The sequence below is a fragment of the Ciona intestinalis genome, unplaced genomic scaffold (genome assembly GCF_000224145.3).
Source record: "Ciona intestinalis unplaced genomic scaffold, KH HT000025.2, whole genome shotgun sequence".
In the NCBI taxonomy this organism is placed as follows: domain Eukaryota; kingdom Metazoa; phylum Chordata; class Ascidiacea; order Phlebobranchia; family Cionidae; genus Ciona; species Ciona intestinalis.
This window is the reverse complement of record NW_004190347.2, coordinates 232596-257174: the sequence shown is the minus strand read 5'-3', so window position 1 is coordinate 257174 and position 24579 is coordinate 232596. Positions and strand designations below refer to the sequence as shown.

At 36.4% G+C, this 24579-nt stretch overlaps 2 protein-coding genes across 2 annotated transcripts; one reads left to right on the top strand and one right to left on the bottom strand.

The window, feature by feature from the left end:
- Positions 1-1876: 1876 nt before the first annotated feature.
- On the bottom strand, positions 1877-22223 carry LOC100181835 (protein DD3-3). Its single transcript, XM_002128634.5, has 16 exons — positions 22090-22223; positions 12886-12983; positions 12108-12248; positions 11124-11358; positions 10038-10154; positions 8630-8740; positions 8103-8189; positions 7476-7645; positions 6958-7061; positions 6431-6666; positions 5956-6120; positions 4891-5026; positions 4137-4353; positions 3597-3747; positions 2675-2894; positions 1877-2384 (listed from the first exon to the last, which is right to left on the bottom strand). The coding sequence occupies exons 2-16, from the start codon at positions 12963-12965 to the stop codon at positions 2281-2283; spliced, it is 2274 nt and encodes a 757-aa protein (XP_002128670.1). The 5' UTR covers positions 12966-12983; positions 22090-22223; the 3' UTR covers positions 1877-2280.
- On the top strand, positions 15608-24008 carry LOC100182657 (protein DD3-3-like). Its single transcript, XM_002122695.5, has 13 exons — positions 15608-15794; positions 16198-16275; positions 16737-16893; positions 17462-17650; positions 18285-18474; positions 18817-19003; positions 19292-19432; positions 20093-20277; positions 20553-20713; positions 21123-21299; positions 22092-22226; positions 22650-22749; positions 23227-24008. The coding sequence occupies exons 1-13, from the start codon at positions 15657-15659 to the stop codon at positions 23429-23431; spliced, it is 2043 nt and encodes a 680-aa protein (XP_002122731.1). The 5' UTR covers positions 15608-15656; the 3' UTR covers positions 23432-24008.
- The last annotated feature ends 571 nt before the right edge of the window (positions 24009-24579 follow it).

The window sequence follows — 24579 nt, the reverse complement described above, 5'->3', positions numbered from 1 at the left end:
TAAATTGAGTTCGTGTGCTGAAAAGAAGTATAACGTGCGCTAGTGACTTAATCAAATCTATACATTGCTAGGTTACATTATAATATAAACACTAAACAGTAAGTACAATGCGTGTGACAGTTAGTTTACATTTGTATTCAATCTGAACAAAGTGTAACGTAGGTATAAGACGCAGTATCGCTTTCGAGTTAGAGTATACTGTTTGTGCAAAAAATGAATGAGAATTTTGTTTTAATAAATGTATATTATGTACTTTCCAGGCATTTTGATTAAATTCTATAACGTTATTCTGCAAACTCCATAAAATGACTTGTGATACGGCAACTAATCTAGTTTGCAGCAAACATACAGAAAGTATATTACTGTGGCCGGATACGAGAGTTACAAGACATCTGCAAGAATATCACTTCAGTCTAAACCCCCCAAAACCTGGGCAGGATCGAACGGATGACGCGACGCATTGTAAAGCGGAAGTGACGCGTGGACAAAAGTTTCAGAAGCTAAGATACCGACAAGAGAAAACAGTGACTCCGTATGTTGTTCGTGGAAAAAAGAAGGAACATTTTAAATCCATGCTGAACGTTGTACTTGCTCGAAGTGGGGACGAAATATCTATAGTTGACGGTTCTTATAAAAGAGGGCTCGAAGTAAAACAACTGTGAGCACTATGGAAAACTCCATGAAGCAAATCTTCGAAAATGTTGAATTCGCAACATTTTCTGACGTTTATTAAACTCAGTACCATTTGCGCTTGCCTTGTTTTTTTGTTGTTTATTCAGCGACGCCTTTATTTGACATTTTATTATTCAACTACCCGCAAAGTAACATACAAAGTAACTCGGGGGACTCAGAGGTGATTGGTGAATATGAAAACCCGTGTTATAATGACTGTCGTTTTCTGGCCACGCGAGAAGTTACATTCATTCAGTTTTACTTAGGTATTTTTAACCCCTGGCGTGTTTTAACGACTGTCGTTTTGTTGCTAATTCCATTCTATTCGTTGCTTTAAATAGTTTGATCTTCGTAAATAAAAACATATCTTATTATTGGAAAAGTTTATGAATCAAAATACACGAGAATATTGATTATGCTACTCCATTTTATCGTTTAGTGATTACAGCATAATTTTTAACTGATCTCTTCGAAAACAATAGTGAAGATCGGCTTAACAAGACGACAAAGAGAATGGAATTAAAAGTAAAAAGACAGTCGTTAAAACACGTCGGGGTAAAACCTACTTGGCGATTGTCGTTATGAATAAAAATATGCTAAAGATTGTCAGTTAAAAAGCGTGGCTGTTAAACCAACACACACAACATCATATTCTTGCTGTCTGTTACCGAGAAATGCTGCTACTATGACGTCATATCCTTGTTTCGAACTATTGGTATTTAACGACAATGTAGTCGCGTATTGTGTTACGTCACTAAAGCATTGTTATACAACAATACAAAAGCACTTACATGAAATAAATATTTGCAAGCTACGATAAACCGCCGCTAAGTTAATGATTACAATGAACCACAAAACTACATCAGTAGTTTGGTTTGTGTGGCAACAGTGGCGGACATCCAAGGTGGTCAAGGAGGACCGCCTTCCCCCCAAATAATTTAAAAACATCAGTTTTAATCCGATCTTTACCTCAAAAATTTGTGTATCATGTGCGTCAATTATTGTTTTATAATCGGAAAATAAAATGGCGTCAAAAAATTTAAGATTAATATACTTTAAAAAAAACTGGACAGTTGACTATACCCGTTAGCATTCACAGGATAAATACAAACGTTTTTTTTATCCGTTGTGTAGCGCTCTAGACTTACAGGACCCACAAAACAGTCAAAAATCAAGGTGTTTCGAAGAATAAAATTATCCATGATTTGCATTTTGAGATATATTTATTAATATTTAAGATAGGAACATGTTATGTAAGTGCTCGGAATTCCCCTAAAGTGAGAATATAGAAGTGCAAGAGAGAAATATACAAAAAAGTTAAGATTTTATAATTTTTGTGACAATTCGACATACTATGCTCTATTAAATGTTATAACTTCGCTGTAAAAACAAATATTTTTTAATGTTTTTGAGAAAAAACATTTTTTGTAAAAACTTCACTTTTAGACAAAAGGCATCAGATTGTAAAATTTTAGATAAAAGAAGTTTCATTAATAGCCAGATGATTATAAAAATTAATATTTTTATTGTTTTTTTAAAATGTCACTTTGCGTAACAAGACATGAATCAAGGGGTTTTCCAGGTCATGGGTGTCCGGGTATTCCCCAGCTAAACTTTTCCTCCATAACCCTTAAGTGTGATTTTGTTTTGTCGCACGAGTACAACAACAACAACGATGAGAATAAACGCGACTATACAACCCAAAATTAGACCTACAAATATATAACAAGTCTTAAGAAACATAGTTTTGAACCTATACCTGTCAGGCATAATTTATTAAGGGCTCAAGTAAAAATACAAACTTTAACCTATAAAGCTTAAAGACCTTTTTTTAAAACATATTTTTATCAGGCACACTACTAAAAAATACCCCTAAAAAATTAGTCATCCCTAGAAAAGTCAAAGATAAATAAGTCACGTTACATTCTTTTAAGCAAAAACACAAATCCTTTTCTCAAAGGACCAGGACACAAAAAAAGTAAAAAAAAAGAATTTTTCTCACCTGCCATAGGACCTGGTGCTACGCTCTTTGCTGCCACAAAGTGGCCTCCTGAAGAAGTTTGGAATGAGACAATCCCTCCACTTTTTCCGCTAGATTCTAGCTGTACCCATGACGTTGTACCGTCAGTTGAACGATACACTGTGACATCATAAAGGGACCCGACGTCCTCCTTGAGTTTCATGTCGATTTGCATTTGTGTTCCGTTGGACGAGAGTTCACCCTGTTTGGAGATGTGGGTTAATGAACCTCATGCTCACTGTCAGGTTATAATAGGCATATACATCTATGTGGATTTGCTATTTAGTATTCACACAGGGATTAAAAAAATGGTACAAAAAAATATGCGTCTGAGTGCGATGTGTATCACGGCACCAGTCGCACATAGGACTTGCATGGGCTTTATGTTTGTTGGGGTAATGAGCCAAACTTGGCCTAAATCCTGAGGTCCTTGAAAAGGACCTCACTCATAAAGAAGAATAAATAAAAAAGAGAGCCAAAGTATATTGCATTCACCATATTAATTAATAAGGTTCCCTATGTTTGACAACTATGAGTGTAACTGTATTTTAACAATGTCACCCAAGATTTTACCCTGCTGTTAGGTGTCTATGCAAACAAGCAGAGCCAAAGTATATTGCATTCACCACATTAATCAATGAGGTTCCCTATGTTTGACAACTATGAGTGTAATTGTATTTTAACAATGTCACCCCAGATTTTACCCTGCTGTTAGGTGTCTATACAAACAAGCAGAGCCAAAGTATATTGCATTCACCATATTAATCAATGAGGTTCCCAATGTTTGACAACTATGAGTGTATTTTAAAAATGTCACTAAAAGATTTCAAACAAAATCCAAAAAAATAGTTCCCCAATGGTAATGTAATAGAAGAAATAAACAAACAATTTATTGGAAACTTACATCTGGTGTAACATGGACGACATCAGACACCAAGTCACTATGTGGTGGCAACACTTTTACCGTGAACTCGTTACTGCTGAGTTCCCATAACTCCATGTACATGGGTGCAGTCAATGCTCCACGTGGTACCCTCATAAGGGTGGGCGATTCACTGCCGTATGAAAACAATGGTCAGATGAAGTTTTGCAACAAAATCAATATCACTACAAAGAAGTTATAGAGAAGAAAATTTAGTAAAAAAAGGTAAAAGAGACCCCCCAAGTTATTTTTAACTAATTTTAGAAGAAAAATGCGCAAATAACCATCTTACCCTGTTACAGTGATATCCCCAAACCAAATTACCCTGCAACAGCTGTATACTAAATAACCGTCTGCTGTACACAGTTTCCGGAATTTGTCTGTTTTGTCCGGATTTCGCTGCCGCATGCGAAACTCAGTAATGGGTTTGCATACAACTTTGCATGCAAATTCGCACGCCGGATACTGTGTACAGCCACCTTTACCCAACTAAGGGGAAAATAAATCAAAAAACCATCTTACCCAGTTACAGTGATGGCTCCACCCTGGCTATCAATTGTATCGCTTGCTACGGCTGAATCAATGACCACCATCTTCCCCTTCTGGCTACGATTGGAGAAGTTATTGTTCCTCGTGCACATGTAACTATATATGCCTGTGCTTGTGATTTTACGAAGACCGAGGTCAAAATAAGTTCCAGCTTCGTTCAATTCATCCATGTCTCCACCAAACTGTTTGTCTGTGGGAATAAGAAAAGATAAATGAAAGAATGAAGGAATATAACTTATTTATTCTTGTGTGCTCTAAAAACGACAGTCGTTATAACATGGATGTTCTGTTTCATGTTTGTCTGTGGGAATAAGAAAAGATGAATAAATGCAACTTGTTTATCTTTTGGTTAATTCTAATTTAATGCAACTTATTTATCCTCGCCTGGCGGGAAAACAACAGTCGTTATAACACGGATGTTCAGTTTCATACACCTCGTGCCAACTTACAAGTTACCACGTATGTAACTTATTTATCTTCGGATGGCGGGGCAACGACAGTCGTTATAACACAGGTGTTCTGTTTCATACACCTTGTAATAGTGAACCAGCATCGTATGTAACTAATAATTTTTTAGATGGCTGACAATTTAGATAATCCATAGTGACCAGGACATATACGCCCACCTACAATGGTAACATCGTGCCTCAAACAAAAAAACTGTGGGCTAGAAATACCAACATGGGTAACTAAAGTTATGTTATCAAATAATAATAAACCAACTTACTGCTAAGTGTAGCGAGATACTTGAGATCAGATATCGGCAATCCACCGATAGATGCGATGTTTAAATGCTCTGGTATGCTGGATGACAACTGACCAAACCTTCCTATCTTTGTAAGCGGGTCTCCTTTAGGGTAGACCTGGTATATTGAATGTTTAGATAAAAGAAATTTTAACGAATGCAATTTATATATCTTCACGTGGCAGGGGAAAATCAATAACTGGGGTTTCTGTTTGTAACTTATTTATCGAGTGTAACTTATTTACGAATGTAACTTATTTATCCTGGCATGGCGGGGCAATGACAGTCGTAATAACACAGGTGTTCTGTTTCATACACCTCGTGCTCGCTTGCGAGGTACCGCGTATGTACCTTTGTTGGTGATTGTTTTTCTGTATGGCTGATAATTTGGACAACCCATTAGTGACAACTGGGTTCGGAGAAATTGCCGTTAAGTGTCTTGCCCAAAGACACATACGCCCACAATGGTAGCAGCAACGAGCCTTGGAACCATTACCTCTTGGTTACAGGCAGGCGCGCTATCCACTGTCCTACACGTTGTGTAATAATAATAAACATTTAATCAAAGGAAATTTGCAGGTGTATTATTATGACTCAGCAATGGAAATTTTTTAGCTGATGAATCATTGTTGAGTCATAATGGTAGTTTATAAAACAATGGATACGATAATCCATTTTTATTGAGAACAATGGTCTATTATCTGCCACTATGATGTCACTGATATACCGTTGTTACATCATAATTAACTGACCCAATCAAAGGCAGTTAATTGATGACACATAATGAGGTAACGGACACAATAACTCACTTTATTTGGTCATAAAGGATGTTGGCATTATTATGACAAATAAAGGAAATATGTTGTGATTAATATAAGCGCAAACGGGAATATATATTGAATTGATTTTTTTGTTGGAAATAATTATTTTCCGTCATCCCCCACCCTACCATATGTACTTACATTTACAAAATATATATAAATATAGCTTCAAATTAGTGAGGGCATAAGCCCTAATAATTCCCTTTATAAACATGTAGACACTTACAGGTGCTTTTATCATGACCATGTTGCTTCTATCCGTTCCTTGCCTTCCTTGCCCATCATTATTATTGGGGTTGGAATCAGATCCCGTCCACTGTATATGAGCGTAACCACCGGATGTAAGTTGGACGGTGTTCGGAACAAAGTCGTATTCAACACCAGGGTAAACCTGGAGGGGGGGTACAAGTTAGTTTTGGTGCCGTGGCAAAGGTATCAGTTTTGCGGTTTGATGCTGCCAGCAATTTGGGAGTGTGTTCTAATTTATAACTAGTGGTCACCAACGGGTTTATTCACCCATAAAGTTACATATGTGTCAACTCATTAACAGGCATGAGGTGTATGGAACAGATTAGTATGATAATTGAAAACAATTATTATAATTCAAATAACCTTTATTTGTTGAACACTTAAGCAGACACTTGGTGTATAATATAGCACACCCATGTTATAATTCTCCTACATTAAAACTATCTTCTTACCTGAACAATATTCCCACGTTTTCCCCTCACATTAACATTATCAATTGTTGCCCCTTCAGGCACACCAGGGGGTCTTGGTCGAATGGCAAACGTGTGGCTTCGATCCTGGAAGGTTCGTCCATATTGTTGAGTGGCAAGTGCTAGTCGTAGCTTCAACTTATCAAGGCCAAATATATCAACGGTAGGATTGTTCCTGAACAAATAACCGCGAGCCGTGCCTTCTGCTTGCGTAAGACCTGGTATAAGGAATCGCTTTTATAATTTTATAAATAATAACTTTATTTCTCTCTTTAATTACGGTAGCAAAGATTGAAAAATATTAAAAACAAAAAACGCTTACGATTAAAACATATTAAGACTTAATTGGAAGAAAAAAAGCGTGGTCGCTACAGCAAGTTGACAAATAACAAACATTTATGTTTAACTATTTTCATGTTTAACTATTTTCAATACAGAAAAATCTTAGTCAAGTAATTTGTTACAATTATTTTTTCATCAAAGTATATTTTAGCATAAGTTGGGCAAACCTTGCCGAGACCAAACATCGGGACCAGGTCCGTCTCTTCTGCGCCGATTATTATGGAGAGAAGTTGTGTTGTCGCGATCGTAATCACCGGTTGAAATGTTGTATCTATGGAAGGTAAATGCACAATATTTTAACGAATAATTATAAGCTGCGTTTAATGTTTTTAACCCTCGCTATACATTATATTATATTGAACGTAAAACGTAATGCAATCTATTCTATGTGGTTGAGGTCGCGGGGAATTTTTATATAGTAGGGTGGGGAAGCTGAGAAAACATTTCATTTTCCTGTCACATTTGGTAGTAAACAAACAACATTCAAAGAATTATAAAACCGTATTCCCACAACTCCCATAGACCGTTGTTAATTGTTTAAAACACGATCTTGATATTTGGATATTATGTGCTGAAGGTATCCCATCTACCCCCACCCTGCTATAATATATTTTTAAAAAATAAATTCTAACATTATAATTTATAAATATACTTTTTTTATAATATATATTTTCTAAACATTCACCTCATTCTTAATACACATCTCTCATTCACATCATTAGGGATCGTCCAATTAAAGTTGAACGTTTGTCCTCCCACTGTGTTTCCGAGATGATTATCACGTGACCATTGGTTCATGTGACACACAGGGGCGGCGATCCCGTGAGAGGGGTATCTCTTCCATGTGCCGTTATACTGTAAAGTTACAATTTAAATATTCTATATTATGCTGCGACCTGCTGTAATAAGCTATAAATATGCTATGTAATATGTTTTGTGAGGATCGCTTCCATGCACCATTCTACTGTAATAAGGGGTTTAAGCATTGAATGAATGCAATTTGTTACTACTTATGTAACTTTGTTGGTGCGTTTTTTCTGTATGGCTGAAAATATCGCTTTCATGTGCCGTTGTATTGTAAAGTTACAATGACTTAAATAAGTGGTTAAGTTGCAGTAAGCGTGATAAGGGTTTAAGTAAGCTCATAGGATGAGGGTTCGACGCTGCTACTATTGTACTAGGGGGGTAAATGGTTAAGTATTAGATGAATGTAACTTGTTTATGATGGGGCAACGACAGTCGTTACAACTGCTAAAAAAACCCATGATAGAGGTAATAGCACTTATACAAGGCACATCATACCACAAAGTACCTGTGTATTGCCAACTGTGTATTTGAAAGCCTCGCATTCATCTTTAGTGATCGGAATCAAGTTGTTTCCTGAGTTAGAGGTGGATCTCTGTGGAGTGGATTGTTTTAAATAGGGTATTGAATACAGGTCAATAGGTTGGCCTTGTCAGCTTTGAATTTGAATTCTATTTCCATTCTACATTGATTAGGTGCTGCATTTTTGGGCCAGATTTGGGCCATTATTACAGAGATTTGATGGAGCAGAAAGTTATTATCTAAACATACCATGTAGTTACTTTAACATACCATGCAGAGGTAGTTACTTTAACATACTATGTAGAGGTAGTTACTTAAACATACCATGCAGAGGTAGTTACTTTAACATACCATGTAGAGGTAGTTACTTTAACATACCATGCAGAGGTAGTTACTTTAACATACTATGTAGAGGTAGTTACTTAAACATACCATGTAGAGGTAGTTACTTAAACATACCACGTGGAGGTAGTTACTTAAACATACCATGTAGAGGTAGTTACTTTAACATACCATGTAGAGGTAGTTATTGTCCACATCACAAGCATATCTATCCTTAACGTTCTGACTCTCTGTTTTATACATGGGGCATCTTGAGACATCATTCGTCAAAACAGCGATATCCTGTGTGGAAAATATCATATTAACATTAGCATAATATTGAACATGAATGTATCAATGTAACTTAATTATCCTCGTGTGGCCGGAAAACGACAGTCATTATCACACGGTTGTTTCATACACCTCGTGCCTGGTTACAAGTTACCACGTATGTAACTTATTTAACCTCGCGTGGCGGGGAAACGACAGTCGTTACAACACGGGTGTTCTGTTCCATACACCTCATGCCCACTTACAAGTTATCATGTTTGTTACTTTATGGATGATTAGTTTTGGGGGGCTTATTCACAAATAGTTTCATAAGCGTTACGTTGGGGGGTCCTTGAGTTATATGTGTTTTAGCAACCCATTGCTATAATAGAAAACTTGTAACAAATGTTTCTATTTAACAATCAAGTTTAATTCATCATATTTGGTTTGATTTAGGTGAATGACAGGAAACAGGTAGAATTATGACATCATAATGCATGACATAGGTCACAGACAACAGACAATTCTAGACAAAGACAAATGTTATTTGTGATGTCATAATATAAAGAATTCATACCAAAACATTTTTTATTCATTTTTTTTGTGTACAGTGTTTTGGTATTGTTTAAAAAATTTAAAAGAATACATAAACATTATGATTCAAAACTTATGAATGCATGTAAATATATATTTAGTTTATATTTACATTTCTGTGGCCTATATGAAGCATAAATACACACAGAGTGACTATAAATGTCCTACTTTATATTTCATAAACAAAGACACAGGCAATTGTTTGGTGGAAGTGCCACCATAGCCTCTTATTTACAATAAGGAATGTCAGGGGACATGGGATTTAGGCCAGAGTTGGCTCATTAACTAAGCACCATAAACATACTGGTAACAGTTATCTGTTTTTTTAGCAATAAATACATTACTTTCTAAACTTTTTATCACATTTATACATATAGTAGGGTGGGGGAAGATGGGTCTAATTTAGTGGTAAACAAAAACACTGAAACAATTATAAAACCGTATTCTCACGACTCCCATAAACCGTTGTTAATTGTTTAAAACAGGAACAGGATATTTAGATATTATGTGCTAAAGGTGTCCCATCTTCCCCCACCCCACTATATATGGTGTTCTGGGATTTAGGCCTAGAGTTTTCCAAAAAACTTAAAAACAACCCCAAACAACGTATATAACTTTATTCAGCAATAAATACATTTATATACATATGGTGTTCTGCTATTTAGGCCAGGGTTTTCCATTACCACAAAAACATATAGCCAACAGATATAATATTATTCAGCACTAAATGGAATACCTTCCAAGGCATTGGGTGCCAGTAAGGATAGTAATCTCTCTCCTCAGGACATTCGTAACCGCGCCTGTTCCCGTTCTGATTTTGTCGAGTTCTTGTTGCTTGGTTTGTCCTTAGATTCTGAAATCATAAAGACATTGTTATGCTGGTGATGTAACAATGGGTGTTCTAAATTAACGACTATTATGTTTGAATGGGCATTGTTGTGATATGAACAAAGGAGATTAGTTGTAAAAAACACATCTAAAAGCGGGCGCATTTGAAATGCAGTAATTGCCACAATTTTGAGCAAAACTGACATTAAACGGGTTATTTTGCAACATTCCCACAAAAACCGCAAGTAAAAATACATGTTTGTGACATCACAAGCACTGTTGCTAGCAGAAACGACCGGGAAAGTATGTCAGCAACAAAAGCAATTTATTTTTAAGTTTTGTGACCGCCAATAAATGCTATTATTGGTGGTTTAGGATCAGGGTAACGATGTCCCTGTTTAGGAAGATTGTTCACAAATTATAGGCTTCCCATAAATGGCTGGTGTATGAGAAATTACACTTTGTCTGTGGTCTGTGGGGTTGTTTTGTTGGCTTGGTTTGGTTAACTATATTTGTATCTACAAAACAACAGTAGCAACATAATATTAGGGCAATGTTGAGGCCAAATATAACTTGGGTCTAGGAGAACTTGGTTAAATTACAGATGGCAAACAAAGAAATATCTATATCCACCATTTTTAGCGCAGGTCAGCGTAGATATTTTTTGTTTGTTCTTTTACTCACAACTGTTCTATTCTGTTAGGTACAGCAGTTAAGATTTTAAGTGTAGATTTGGCCCATTACCCAACATTGTATATGTACATTTTATTTTATATGGGTGAGGTCCTACAGTGAGACAATTCATAGGCCCCAAGATTGGGCAAGAGCCTATTGCTCTAGTCTACATTCTATTCTATAAAGGTCCAACAGCGAGGCACGCCATGTGACCTGAGGTTTAGCCAGAGTTGACCCACCACCCCAACACCCATGGTGCTACCGCTTAACTTAAGTTTAGATAACAAATATAATGAAACCAACTATGTAGTAAACTCACTCTATCTGCATTAAAGAGCCCACGATTTCTCTCTCTTGACCTGCAGTTAATGTAGCTGTAGAAATCCTCGTGCATCCCATAAGTCTTGTCGTTGTTGCAATCCAGGTTCTTACACATAGTGGGGTTGGTGGGGATAGTGGATGTGACAGTCCCGTCTCGCACCAAGTCCCCACACATATATTGGATTATGATGTCACAATGAGCATTCTGGTTACCACAAGAATGTTGGTTTGTCCTGAAACAAAGGGTTCTATATTAATTTATTATATATAGTAGGATGGGAGAAGATGGGACACCTCTTCCTTCTATTTTTTCGTCCTATTTGGTATGAACAAAGAATATTTAAAGAATTATAAAATCGTATCCTCACGAAATCCATAGACCAGTGTTAATTTTTAAAATATAATCAGGATATTTGAATATTATGTGACAGAAATGTCCTGTATCCTCCCACCAAACCATATTTTAAAAACTGTATAACTTTAACTGTTTAGTGGGTGCCTCTGGGTAGTGGTTTATAAATGGTGTAAAATACAACTGGTATCTTAAACTTAACAAAGCCATGAACACAGATATATCAATCCTAATAAGCAATTAATCTTGGAGAGCCATGTTACACTGGTTAGGAAATGATGTTTGCTTGTCGGCTTGTACATTAAACAAAGATTTTGCAGCAGTCTGTATCTAATGTACAAAACAATACAATCTCTAAAAGTAACAAAGCCATGAGGGGGGTATATTAAATATTCCCTAATCCCCAATAAACAACCTATGACCTTTGACTTGGCGCTGGTTAAGATTAGATGCTGTACAACCAGTGGCGCAACCAGGGGGGTTTAGGGGTTGTGACCCCCCCTTTTAAACCAAAAAAAAAAGAATTTAAAAAATTAAAAAAAACAACATATTTTGAAATTTTTTTGATTAAAACCCCTCCTTATTTATTTCTGGCTGCGCCACTGTGTACAAAAATATATAAATACCCACCATTCAAGTTGTAGCTTTGACCCAACATGGTAATACAAGTTGCCCACATTGTAGCCTCCCCTGTTATTATTCTGTGAATCAAACATGCGATTTGCATTGTTTCTACCTCGTCCACGCTCATTGTAACGATTGTTTGAACCTCTGATAAAACAATAGCAATTATGATGCATTGTCCAAAACAATGGAGTAATTTGCAAAGGATAGTTTAATCAAAAATCACCTTATGCCCACTGTCGATTTATAACATGGGTGTCTTCTTATACACCAGACACACATGGTGTATTCATACACCTCATGCTCACTGTCGAGTTATAACATGGGTGTCTCCTTATACACCAGACACACATGATGTATTCATACACCTCATGCTCACTGTCAAGTTATAACATGAGTGTCTTCTTATACACCAGGTACACATGGTGTATTCATACACCTCATGCTTGCTGTCGAGTTGTAACACAGGTGTCTTCTTATACACCAGGCACACATGGTGTAGTCATACACCACATGCTCACTGTCAAGTTATAACATGAGTGTCTTCTTATACACCAGGCACACATGTTGTATTCATACACCTCATGCTTGCTGTCGAGTTGTAACACGGGTGTCTTCTTATACACCAGGCACACATGGTGTATTCATACACCTCATGCTCACTGTCGAGTTATAACATGGGTGTCTTCTTATACACACATGGTGTAACCAGTTTACCAGATAATATAAACATTATAAACAGGACAATATAAAGTTCTTATACATATTCATTAAATTTAATCACCTCGGATTATGCATATATATATCAGCCACACATATCTGCAGCAATGTTGCCAACAGCACAAAGATTGGAACTTGTTTCATATTTCCTTATATTCAGTGCTGTAACACAAGACGACTTTATTTGTTTAATGTCACAATAATAAAGATATGATGTCATAATGTAAGAAACGTGAAAGAGAACGCGCGCGTAAGACAATGAAATAAATTGGAACAGTAACTCGCTTCGGGCGAAAAATTTCAAGTTTAAGTTTAAGTTTAAATACATTCTAGATTAATTCTGATTTCTGTAGCGATTAAGTGACACAGGCGCGGCAACAGTTACGTCAAACTTAATTTATAGTTTAAACCAGAAGGAAGATACTAGTTTTATCCTAGCGTGTTTTACGATTGTCGTTTTGCAGCTAATTCCCTTCTCTTTGTTGTTTCAATTCTTTGATCTTCGCTATCGTACACGAAAGGATAAAATTATTTATGTTATGTCATTATTAGAACTATACATTCAGCGTAAAACCAGCTACAGGATTTCGTTAACGGAAATATACACAACTGAACCTGACACGCAACTTTTAAGCCAATGTTCAAAGCTAAATAAACGCGCAAACAATCTATAACTCCGTCTCCAAGACCGTTAGTAGAACACATATAACGTTTAGTGCATGGTAAATGGAACACCTTTGAACAAGTTTTTAGGCGACTTTTTAAAAACTTAGATTGAAAAACTAATTTAGCGTAATGTGGCAATCGTAAATACACCTTGAACTTTCATTCTATGTGGGTTAGACCCTAAGACTTAAAGCGAGGAACGCTATGAGACCTTGGACTTAGTCGAACTTCGTCTATTATCGTATTTATCCGCCTCAAGTCTATACTAATAGCTAATGACGAAAGGCTATCCGTGCTTATATACAACACTGTGTGTATCGTCTATATACATTGAATACAACTCATATAAACTGTCCCTGTATTACATTATGCGTGGTAGCAAACCTGCATCAGATAACTCATACTGGTGATAGGTCCACTACTATCCTGACTGCTCTGATTAACCGATATCGCGCTAACCGACCTGCCTATTATTAACCTACACCTGCGTCATAATAATCACTAGAAATATAAGCACACTGGACAATAGTTTCGTAAAAGTGCGAGGGCAGAAGGACGCGTGACACGATACTACGTCACAGTCACATGATGAAACGCACAATGGTCGCAGCATTGTTTCGGTATAAGGCGTTATTGTGAGTCGCGCAGCTAGAGTGATTCACGTGCGCTTAGTTTGGCCCCAGGCTACGTAACTAACTTTCATAGCTAAACAGAGAAGTCAGTAAGGTGGGAGAATCTAATTCTAAATCATATCCTGTGCTAGCAACGGTCGCTCAGTTTAGCTGTTCTGTGACATAAGAGTAGGCTGTGTGACATCATAATAGTGGACCCGGAACTACGTGACAAAGCAGGGAATGCAGCAGCTTCATAAAATATTTAGATCTATTTGCGTGACTAGTGTACGGTTCACTGTGTCCAATTATCTAAATAAGAGGTGACAGTAAGGTCCTACTGTGTGGGAACCTACCATATCAAAGTAGCGACCGATGTAGTTATTTTTGCTTTCATATAAGCTCGCTAAGAATAGAACGTAATACTTAAAAGTGCAAGCATGGGGTTACCAAATGAACAAACAGTAAGCGTACGATAGCACTGTATGGGTATAGCGACAGACATCTAGTATAAAGTCGCTGATGCTACAACAGTTAGAAGTTAATGCAATTCGCATAGGAAGTAATGTAGTAGGTTGGGGTAAGATGGGACATGTTTTTATTACCTTTATTGACCCATTTGGTAGTAAACAAAGAATATTAAAAGAATTATTTAACCGTATATTCACCACTTTAAAAATGAATTGTTAAAACACGATTAGGAAATACGGGATAATGTGTGACAACAGATAATTTGTTTATATTAAAAATATAGGTATTGATTTTAAAACTGACGGCAGGAAATGGTCATTTCTGACAAATATAAGCTCATAGTTCAAAGTACACAAGGAAAATATAACGTATTAACCAACGATAGAAGCGAATTTCGTTTATATGTAAAAGGCTTATATAGAATATTATGTATCTCATAGAAAATATAGGATAGATACAGCACTTTGGAGGAAAGTGGGACACTTTTAGCAAATAATATTCAAATATCCTGATCGGGTTTTAACGATTAACAACGGTCTATAGGAGTCGTGAGGATATGGTTTAATAATTTTTTGAATATTTTTTGTTTACTACCAAATGGGACGAGAAAATAGAATGAAAAGATGTCCCATCTTCCCCAACCCTTCTTTATATAACGTGCCAACGGTATCCATCTTAGCCCAGAATAATACATTTGTTAAAATCACATGCCTCGCATAACCGAAAGACTTCGTAGCTATAGTTTCAAACCAGAGCTTCCGACATAACAAAGTTCGGCCTAAAATAAACGAACGAAAAATGACGTCATTCAGTTTCGTATTCGAAGACATAATTAAGTTATTTTATGTTGTTTTTCGTTCAAAAACACGTATAGCATACCGTTTTGCAAAATTTATCATGTTTTATTGTTTTATGCTTAGCGGTTGTTTTACGACTTACATACAAACGAAATTCGAAGAGATGATTAAGTTATTTATTTTATGTTGTACTCTTTTAACTTATCTTCTTTTAAAATACGTATAGCAGAAAGTTTTACCAAATTTATTACGTTTTATGCAGTTATTTTAAGGCATAGATACAAACGAATATGCGACGCATTGTTTTACTATTGTGCATCGCGGTTGTGAATTGTGACGTGTATCTCAGTAACCCGCGTGGATCGAATAACAGGGCGCGCGAAGCGACAGCGACGAGAGCGAACGGGAATCGATTGTTTGATTCACAGGTGTGTATGACGTCACAGTTAATTAATAGTGCAATTATTTGGTCATTGATTAAATTATTTATGGTCCCCACTCCCATATATTACACGTTCGCCGCCGGAGCACTGTGGTTAGAGTGTCTAGCTGTAGCCCATGGGTTTGAGGTTCAAAGCTCAACGATGCTACCATTGTAGGCTTATGTGTCCTTGAGCAAGATACCTGACTGTTCCAACCCAGTGGTCACTAATAGGTTATCCAAATTACCAGTCACACAGAAACAATCTAAAAAATTATTCACCCACAAATTTATGGTAACTTGTAAAAAGTTTATGAAACGGAACACCTGTGTTATATTGTCGTTGCCCCGCCAGGCGAGGTTAAATAAGTTTTGTTCATACATTCATTAATTTATTTATACATCCGCAGAACAACGCAAGAGGAGGTTACAACTATGGCGACAAAACCAACCAAAGATCATCTTCAGAGAACGACCACTACAGAATGGTGGGTCCCAGTTGGGTCCCAACCCCTTAACAACAACATAGGCGCCAAACACTTAAAATTTCAGGGACAGTTAGACTAGACATATTTTTTTATGAACCAAATCTAAGTTATTGGTTCTAGTGATTACTGATTAATGCAGTGTGAACATTTTAGGGTTAGCCTACCCTGCCACCCTAGGATTGAGGCCTTTGAACAAATATTTTATGACGAATGTGAAATATAAATAGAAACCCGTAGAGACAGTTTACGATGGGGTTTTGGGCCTCTACAAAGGCAGTCTAAGTAGTGGGATTTAGTCTTCAGTTCGCTCTTTACCCCCAAAAAAGCCATCAATTGAACTACTTATTCTGTTAGATTTTTTTAAAGCAAAATTGTATAACTTAAAAATATATATTTAATTGCGACAATTTTTAGAACAGTTCTTTAATTTTTTAATTAAAATATTAAATTGTTATTTTTAGAACTACTTTCAAAGCTCATTGGCTGGCAGATCTGAGCTTGAAATCGAATGGACCAATCAGCATGGGTGTGGAGGGAATGAAGACACTGCACCTCATAAAATGAACTGTAACCTTGTGTTGCAGTTTATGTGCCAGGATAATATAAATACAGCTGCACGTAAGGATTACATGTTTTACATTTAACAACTATGGGTATAAATGTATTTTAGCATGTGTCATTTAACATTTACTATGAAATATGTGGCATGACGCACATAGGAAATATATGATATGTATGGGAGAAGCATTAGCATTTGATTACTTGTTCTGGAGATATTTCTTTCAGAAAAAAGAAAATAACTTTTACTTGCATAAAAAATCTCCCCCCCCCCCTAAAACTAACTTACTAAGTTATGTGCGTGGTAACTCCTAAAAAACTAACTTACTAAGTTATGTACGTGGTAACTCCTAACTCGAAAGCGGGCATGAAGTGTATGGAACATCCATGTTATAACGACTGTCGAGTGTAACTGCATTGTAACAATGTCACTCAAGATTTACTTATAATTTAAAACAACAGCGCCTAGTTTAATAATATTTCTGTGCCACTAAATCACTACAACCTCCAACAGCAAGTGACACTATAACAATGTCACCTCTAATTTTTACTTAAAATTTAAAAAAATGTATCGCCCTATAATATGCGTCAAATTTCGATGCCCTTAAAACACTCCAACCTCTTACAGCAAGTGACAGCATCACTATAAGAAACGGTCAATCCACTGGTACCCAGCCTTACACTAAGCCGCCAAGGCGTGATCCAGAATCAGAAACACTAACTAACGTTAGAACGAGAAGAAGCACAAGATCTGATCGCGGTCTTCATGAATCATGGGAGTGGTACGACAGTTGTTACAGGAGGGAACGCAATAAAGGTAATGACTGATAGTAATGGGGTATTCTTATAAAGAAGTGAGGTTTATGATATGTTATGTGTGTCTGGTGTATAAGAAGACACCCATTTTTCTATATGGGTGAGGTTCTTGTTAAGGTGTTACGATTTAGGCCGAATTTGGCCCATTACCCAAAACTGGAGGAAGCAATTGCCGTTAAGGGTCTTGCCCAAAGACACATATGCCCAGAATGGTAGCAGTGACGATCTTTGAACCCATAACCCCTAGGTTAGAGGCTAACTACTGTACTCTGTGCCAGTATATGGCACACCTATTGGCCATGCTATAACTAAACAGTGAGCATGAGGTGTATGAATACATCATGTGTGTCTGGTGTATAAGAAGACACCCATGTTATAGCTCGACAGTGAGCATGAGGTGTCTGAATACATCATGTGTGTCTGGTGTATAAGAAGACACCCATGTTATAACTCGACAGTGGGCATAAGGTGTATGAATACATCATGTGTGTCTGGTGTATGAGAAGACACCCATGTTATAACTCGACAGTGAGCATAAGGTGTGTGAATACACCATGTGTGTCTGGTGTATGAGAAGACACCCATGTTATAACTCGACAGTGAGCATAAGATTACAGAACAATTACACCACACAGGGCTATTCACTGCTGACCAGCAACTGAAGAACAACCAAGCAGGAACATCGTCCGCCATTTTCACTCGACAAAACCCGAATGAAAACAGGCGCGGTTACGAATGTCCCGAGGAGAGAGATTATTATCCATACTGGCACCCAACACCGTGGACCGATATTGCTGTGTTGGCTCATAATGCAACAATGTGCAAGTAAGTGTATGGCAATGTTTGTAAGCTGGCTGGTAACGGATTGTTGGTCATACAGAATATTCACCAACAAAGTTACATACGTGGTAACTTGTAAGTGGGTACGAGGTGTATGAAACAGAGTGTATAGCAATGTTTGTAAGCTGGCTGGTAACGGATTGTTGGTCATACAGAATATTCACCCACAAAGTTACATACGTGGTAACTTGTAAGTGGGTACGAGGTGTATGAAACAGAACACAGTTGTTAAAACACGCTACAGTTAAAAGTGTGCGAAAGAGTGTCAGTTATAAAACATTATTCTGTAACACCAAATAAACTAACAATCTTAACCAACCTACCTAGGTATTACCAAGACAACAGTTTTAACAAGCGAACATACGGAGAATGCGTTGAAACTTTCGCCACTGGGGGAGGCAGAAAGCACTGGTCAACCGTTAATAACGCATCACAATGCACGGACAAAGGAGGACAATGGGTGGATTATCATAATTATTTAGAATTGGCACCCACGTACACAACAGAAGCAACGGTAAAATTTGGTTCATGAGTCGTAAAATATAGAACTAATAATAAAATTAATTAAGGTCTGTTTTTTTATTATATGCATATATATATATATATACATATTTTTTTTTAATATCTGGTAAAATTTTGTTTGGTAATTTAAAAAAAAAATGATTAGAAGTTATAACAAAGTATAATAAAGTACATTTATATGTATTATAATATACAGGCCAAAAGTTACAATTATTTACATCAAAAGTTACAATTTTGTACAAAATTAGAATAACAAAGTAAGTAACATAGATACTTTCAGTGTCTTGCACAAAACACGGCTGAAAAAACAAGTGCGGGAATAGTTTACGCGTGGGGGAAACCATACAACCAAAAGAAGATAGTTGACCATGAAACTATTAATGATGCTTGTTTTGTAAAGCCACCTGTACTGGACTGTAAGGTGAATGGCTTTAGTATTTATATTTCTAAGACTACTATACTAGTAATAATGTAATTACAGTCTGCTAAGGGCAGGTGATTTATTTTCATTGGTATTTGAAACAATAGAGAGTAATGTAATGTAATGGGCAAAGGCAGTCATATCCCTGGAGTTCTTTACTGTACAACCTCACTCCTACAGAATAGGAAGCCAAAATGCACGTCCCCTGGTGTGCCTTACTGTAATATCTCATTCATATTGAATAGAAAATAATGAATAGTGTCCCACATTCTGATCAATTTTAATTATTTATGACTACAAGGCTACTCCTTGATACATGGTAACTTGTAAGCAGGCTAGGGTGTATGAAACAAAACACCCTTGTCATAACCACTGTCGGTGCCCCGCCATGCGAGGATAAATCAGTTACATACGTGGTAACTCGTAAGCGGGCACGAGGTGTATGAAACAGAACACCAGTGTTATAACGACTGTCGTTACCCCACCATGCGAGGATAAATCAGTTACATACGTGGTAACTTGTAAGTGGGCACGAGGTGTATGAAACAGAACACCCGTCGACCCGTGTTATAACGTCTGTCGCAACAACAGTGTGGTTACTCAGCTGTTGGCCAACAGAAATATATAAGTTAGATTCATCATAACTCCCATCTATCACAGCCAGCAGGATGGTCAAGGGTGAACCACCTGGGGAATAGTTTAGACGGGGTTCCCCTCAACTACACATGGAAAATCCCCCACTTTCCGAGCGGAAACAAGAAAAGATGCGTCTTCAGAATCCGTTACAATATTTCAACTGATGATTACGATCCTTTTGGTACAACATCCGATCACAACCAGCAGAAGTAAGAAAGTCTATTCTTTACTTTTTAATGTTTTGTTTTATAATTTAAGTCTTTAGAATTTCATATGTTAAGCTTGTTTTAGTCTCTGCCTCTCTGGTGTAGAGTCGAAAGTTAGAGCGCAAACAAGCATGAAGTATTAAAGAGACACCCATATATAAAATGTGTGTATGGTGTATAAGAAGACACCCATGCCATACTATAATCGACAGTGAACATGACATGTATAACTAAACTATGTCTACAAGTCTACTAAAATTTAAACTATTTTTCCACAGAGAAAACAACGTGATAATCAAACCATCTGTAATCCAAAAGAACCCATTAGTTGATATCGGGGCAGACGGACAACCACTACAACTGGCTCTTAACACGGAACAAACAGGACGTACCTTCCAGGACCGTAGCCATGCTTTCTTCCTTGAACAAAGGCCAGCAGGTACGTTTTATTACAGACAAATCTCGCATAACCCTATGCGCCTATTCGTAAAAAATATATTTCTTATATGCAGCAGCAGCAGTGTTAAACACTGTTTTGATTCATCATAAGCTGCAGCAAAAAGTTAGACTTCAAGTGATATTTGATCTTTTTCCAATGCAAGACATATCTCATGAATTAATAATAATACTCGTGTCCTAAAAATATTGCATGTGCAAAAGCTAATGATATGCTCATATAACATAGATATAATACTTACATGTATTTATATGATCCTACCACAAACTGTAGCACAAAGTAAGAAGACGAAATACCAAATGCCATTTAATCCTATTCTTGAAAACAGTGTGAATATGGTTTATTTTGTTCTACAATAAACTGTTTGATATGTTTTATATTACTCTCCCAGCCATCACAGCAGTTAGCCCAACAGCCACCATTCGCAACCTTAATGTTCGAGGGAAACGGGGAAACATTGTCCAAACATTCCCAGCTGTTGAGTATGACTTTATACCAAAGAGACTTGTAGTAAAGGAAGATGAACTGATACACATTCAATGGACGGGATCAAATTCTCACAATAATCGTAAGTTTGTTGTGAAAAGCTTAAAACACTATTTTTAAAGTTGCGCTTTGATCAGTAAAACAGATACAGGAACCGAGAATAAAACACAGAAGACTCATAAACTTGACAAAAGTTTAAGGCTAACTACCAAGAGATTGCTAAATTGTTTCAGACAGATTGGCGCGCCAGGTACCACAGCCAAACTGACAAATAACAGATAAATATGCTACAATCCACAGGGGGGGGACAGACTGACATGCGAGACATATATTGGCAATAGCCAGATAGATAAGTTATACACAAACAGACAAAAATATGAGTAACTTCCTATTTGTCAAAATTGACACTGAATTTCTTAGGTTAATTAGTAATCCCGTTTCCATTCATAACTAACTATGTTGTCCATGTGAGCAAAACATGTCTGCCACTATACCTATGCCAATGCTTACAAGACAACAACTAATGCACCATCTTTCAATATAAAAAACATTAAACCACTTAACATGTTTTGGTGAGGCTACTTTTACCTACTTGGCATATGTTGTACTACAGATTTTGGTTTTTAGATTTTCCAATTTTGAATTTTACTAAAAAACTTGCTTACCAATAAAACAAAGGTAGAATTTACCCAAGTGAATTAACTGACCAAAATGTTACCATAAAAACAGCATAACAAACTTACAGAGTCCTTAACTAGTCGATAACCAAAGACATATATTATATTTTATTTACCTAAATTTAGATTTGTTAGAGAAAAAACACTTTTTTTCAAATTTACAATATCACCATAGAAATAACATAACCCACTCACAGGCGCCCCTGGTGGTGACGGAGACACAGGCGATGCAGGGGAGGGAACGGGAGGCACTGATCGTCATAACTTTGTTGAGATTCAAGATCCATCGGAAAACTTTCCATGCACTTATGAGAACTCTACCATTCATCAAAGTATGCTGGGTTTATATGGGATTGTTATTACAGAAGTTTAAACAATAAAAATTAATGAATTCACAATGCTATACAGGCCTATATAGTTTATATATAAAAATATAGGCCTACACAAAAGTGTTATTTTAAATGTAGTTTAACGGGGCAAACATTTTAAGGATACAAAAAAGAGTCAATACTTTATAATGAATGAGTGTAACTTATTTTTTAAATAATTGTTTAAACTCAGTACTCTATTTTATAAGTAGTGTGTTTGTTTTTTATGTACAAAAACCATCATAATTCTTAAGTGGTTGTTTTTGTTTATAATGTATAAAAATCATATTAATTTTAAATAAATGAGAAACGAAAGCTAAAGAAAACTCAACATAACAATACATAGTTATTCATTATTCAATTAATATTTATTAATATATTCTATAGACATGGAAGTGGTATGGAGTAGCCTTGGTATTCATGGTTCAACTCCTGAAGAGATTCGTAGAAATAATGCGATTCAACTGGCTAGTGGGGGTTATTATTCGTAAGTATTATTTTGTATCTGATCTAGCTGTTGTTATTTATGCTTACAGTTTTGTTACACACAATTTTAATAGAATATATACATATTCCAGCTATACTCTATAAATTTCGCAACAGATTTAGCTGTAGGTATTTACTTAAACATCATTTATTTCTGCAGTTTTGTTACACACGATTTTAATGGAATATTCTAGCAAGATGTTATAAATTTCGCTAAAGTCCAAACTCTGGTGCTTTTAAAAATAAAGCTGCTCTTAGGAAGTGCTCTACTTTATTTTGGCAAAGACAAAACATAAACCTTTTTAATGACTGACTGCTAAAGTGATAAAGGATTTTGTACCAAAGAACTTCCCCCAACAAAAGTATTCTTAAAAGTTAAAGTAAAGGCATACATTCTTCTAAAAAAATAAAATATTTGCACCACAGTAAAATAAAAAACAACAGAGCAATCCTTTTTACTTACCTAATAATCTTGCAGGTGTGAGAAAAGTTCAGACTGTCAAGGTCAATCTGTTGCCAGAAAAGCAACTCTGCAGGTCCAACTCAACAATGCACATGCTTCATTTGCTGGTATGGTGTTTAAACTGAGGAAAGGAAACTATCACTACATGTGCACAAGGAACAACAACTTTACCAACAGAAGCCAGAAAGGACATATAATTGTCACCGCAAGAAATAAGTAGAAGCTCTACTCGGTACTCCAAATACTTTGAGCACATTACCACAGTATTTATCATCTGTAGCACACAGCACATAAAAGCCACAAAAAATAAAAGCCACGGTCATGGGCATCAAACTTGGGTGGTGGGGCTACTCAGAAACTTTTCACACTGCTTTAATCTGTAAAGACTGGCACAAAATTTGTTTTAAAAAACGCGCATCCCAATATCCCCACCTTCTAAAAAGTTTACTGACTTTGGCCATGGCTATAGTTATACTAACTCTTTTTTAGTATTATTACACATCAGGGTACTAGTAAAGAATCTTCCCATGACATCATATGAAAAATGAAGAGCACAAAAAGGCTAGAAGTTAAGAGTTAGCATTTAACGTTAACGCAGTGGGTGGATTTTTTACCAGCACCCACAACAGTTTCTGTATATTCCAATTGCAATATTTTTGTAAACCTGTTGTTCCGATTTGTAATCCCATATTTACCAAATGCACTTAGTAAACGTTCAAGCAAATTTGTTGCCTTGTAATTAACACATATGATATATCTGCCTTTACAAGAAAATGAAATTATTGTTATATTTAGATTTGTGCGGCGCCGTGGCGTAATGGTTAGCGCTCTTGCCTGTAACCATTAGGTAATGGGTTCAAGGCTCGTCGCTGCTACCATTGTGGGCGTATGTGTCCTTGGGCAAGACACTTAACGACAATTGCTTCAACCCAGCGGTCGGTCACTAAGATACTAAACATATCCTACTCATATATTGTTTATGGTATACACCAATTCTTGCTGTATTTTCCAAGGATAAACACCGTCTTTATTTTCTCAAAGAAATGCTGATTAGGCCTATAAATTTACGATTGTTACAATGAAAGACTGTCCGTTATTTTTATTCTTCAATAAACTATGTAGTTGCATTTTATTTGGTAAGGGCCAAACCTTAAAGTTATTGTATTTCCTGAACAACCAAGCCAGAGAAAGTTATTTCGGTGCCATGTGAAGATAAATAAGTTACAGATTACAGTCAATAAAAGGGTAGGTGCTAGTGAAGAATCCCTCCCCACCTTATTTGCTAACCACTAACCCCTATAACAACTAACTACTAACCCCTATAACCACTAACCCCCTAACCTAGGGATTAGTGGTTAGCAAATAAGG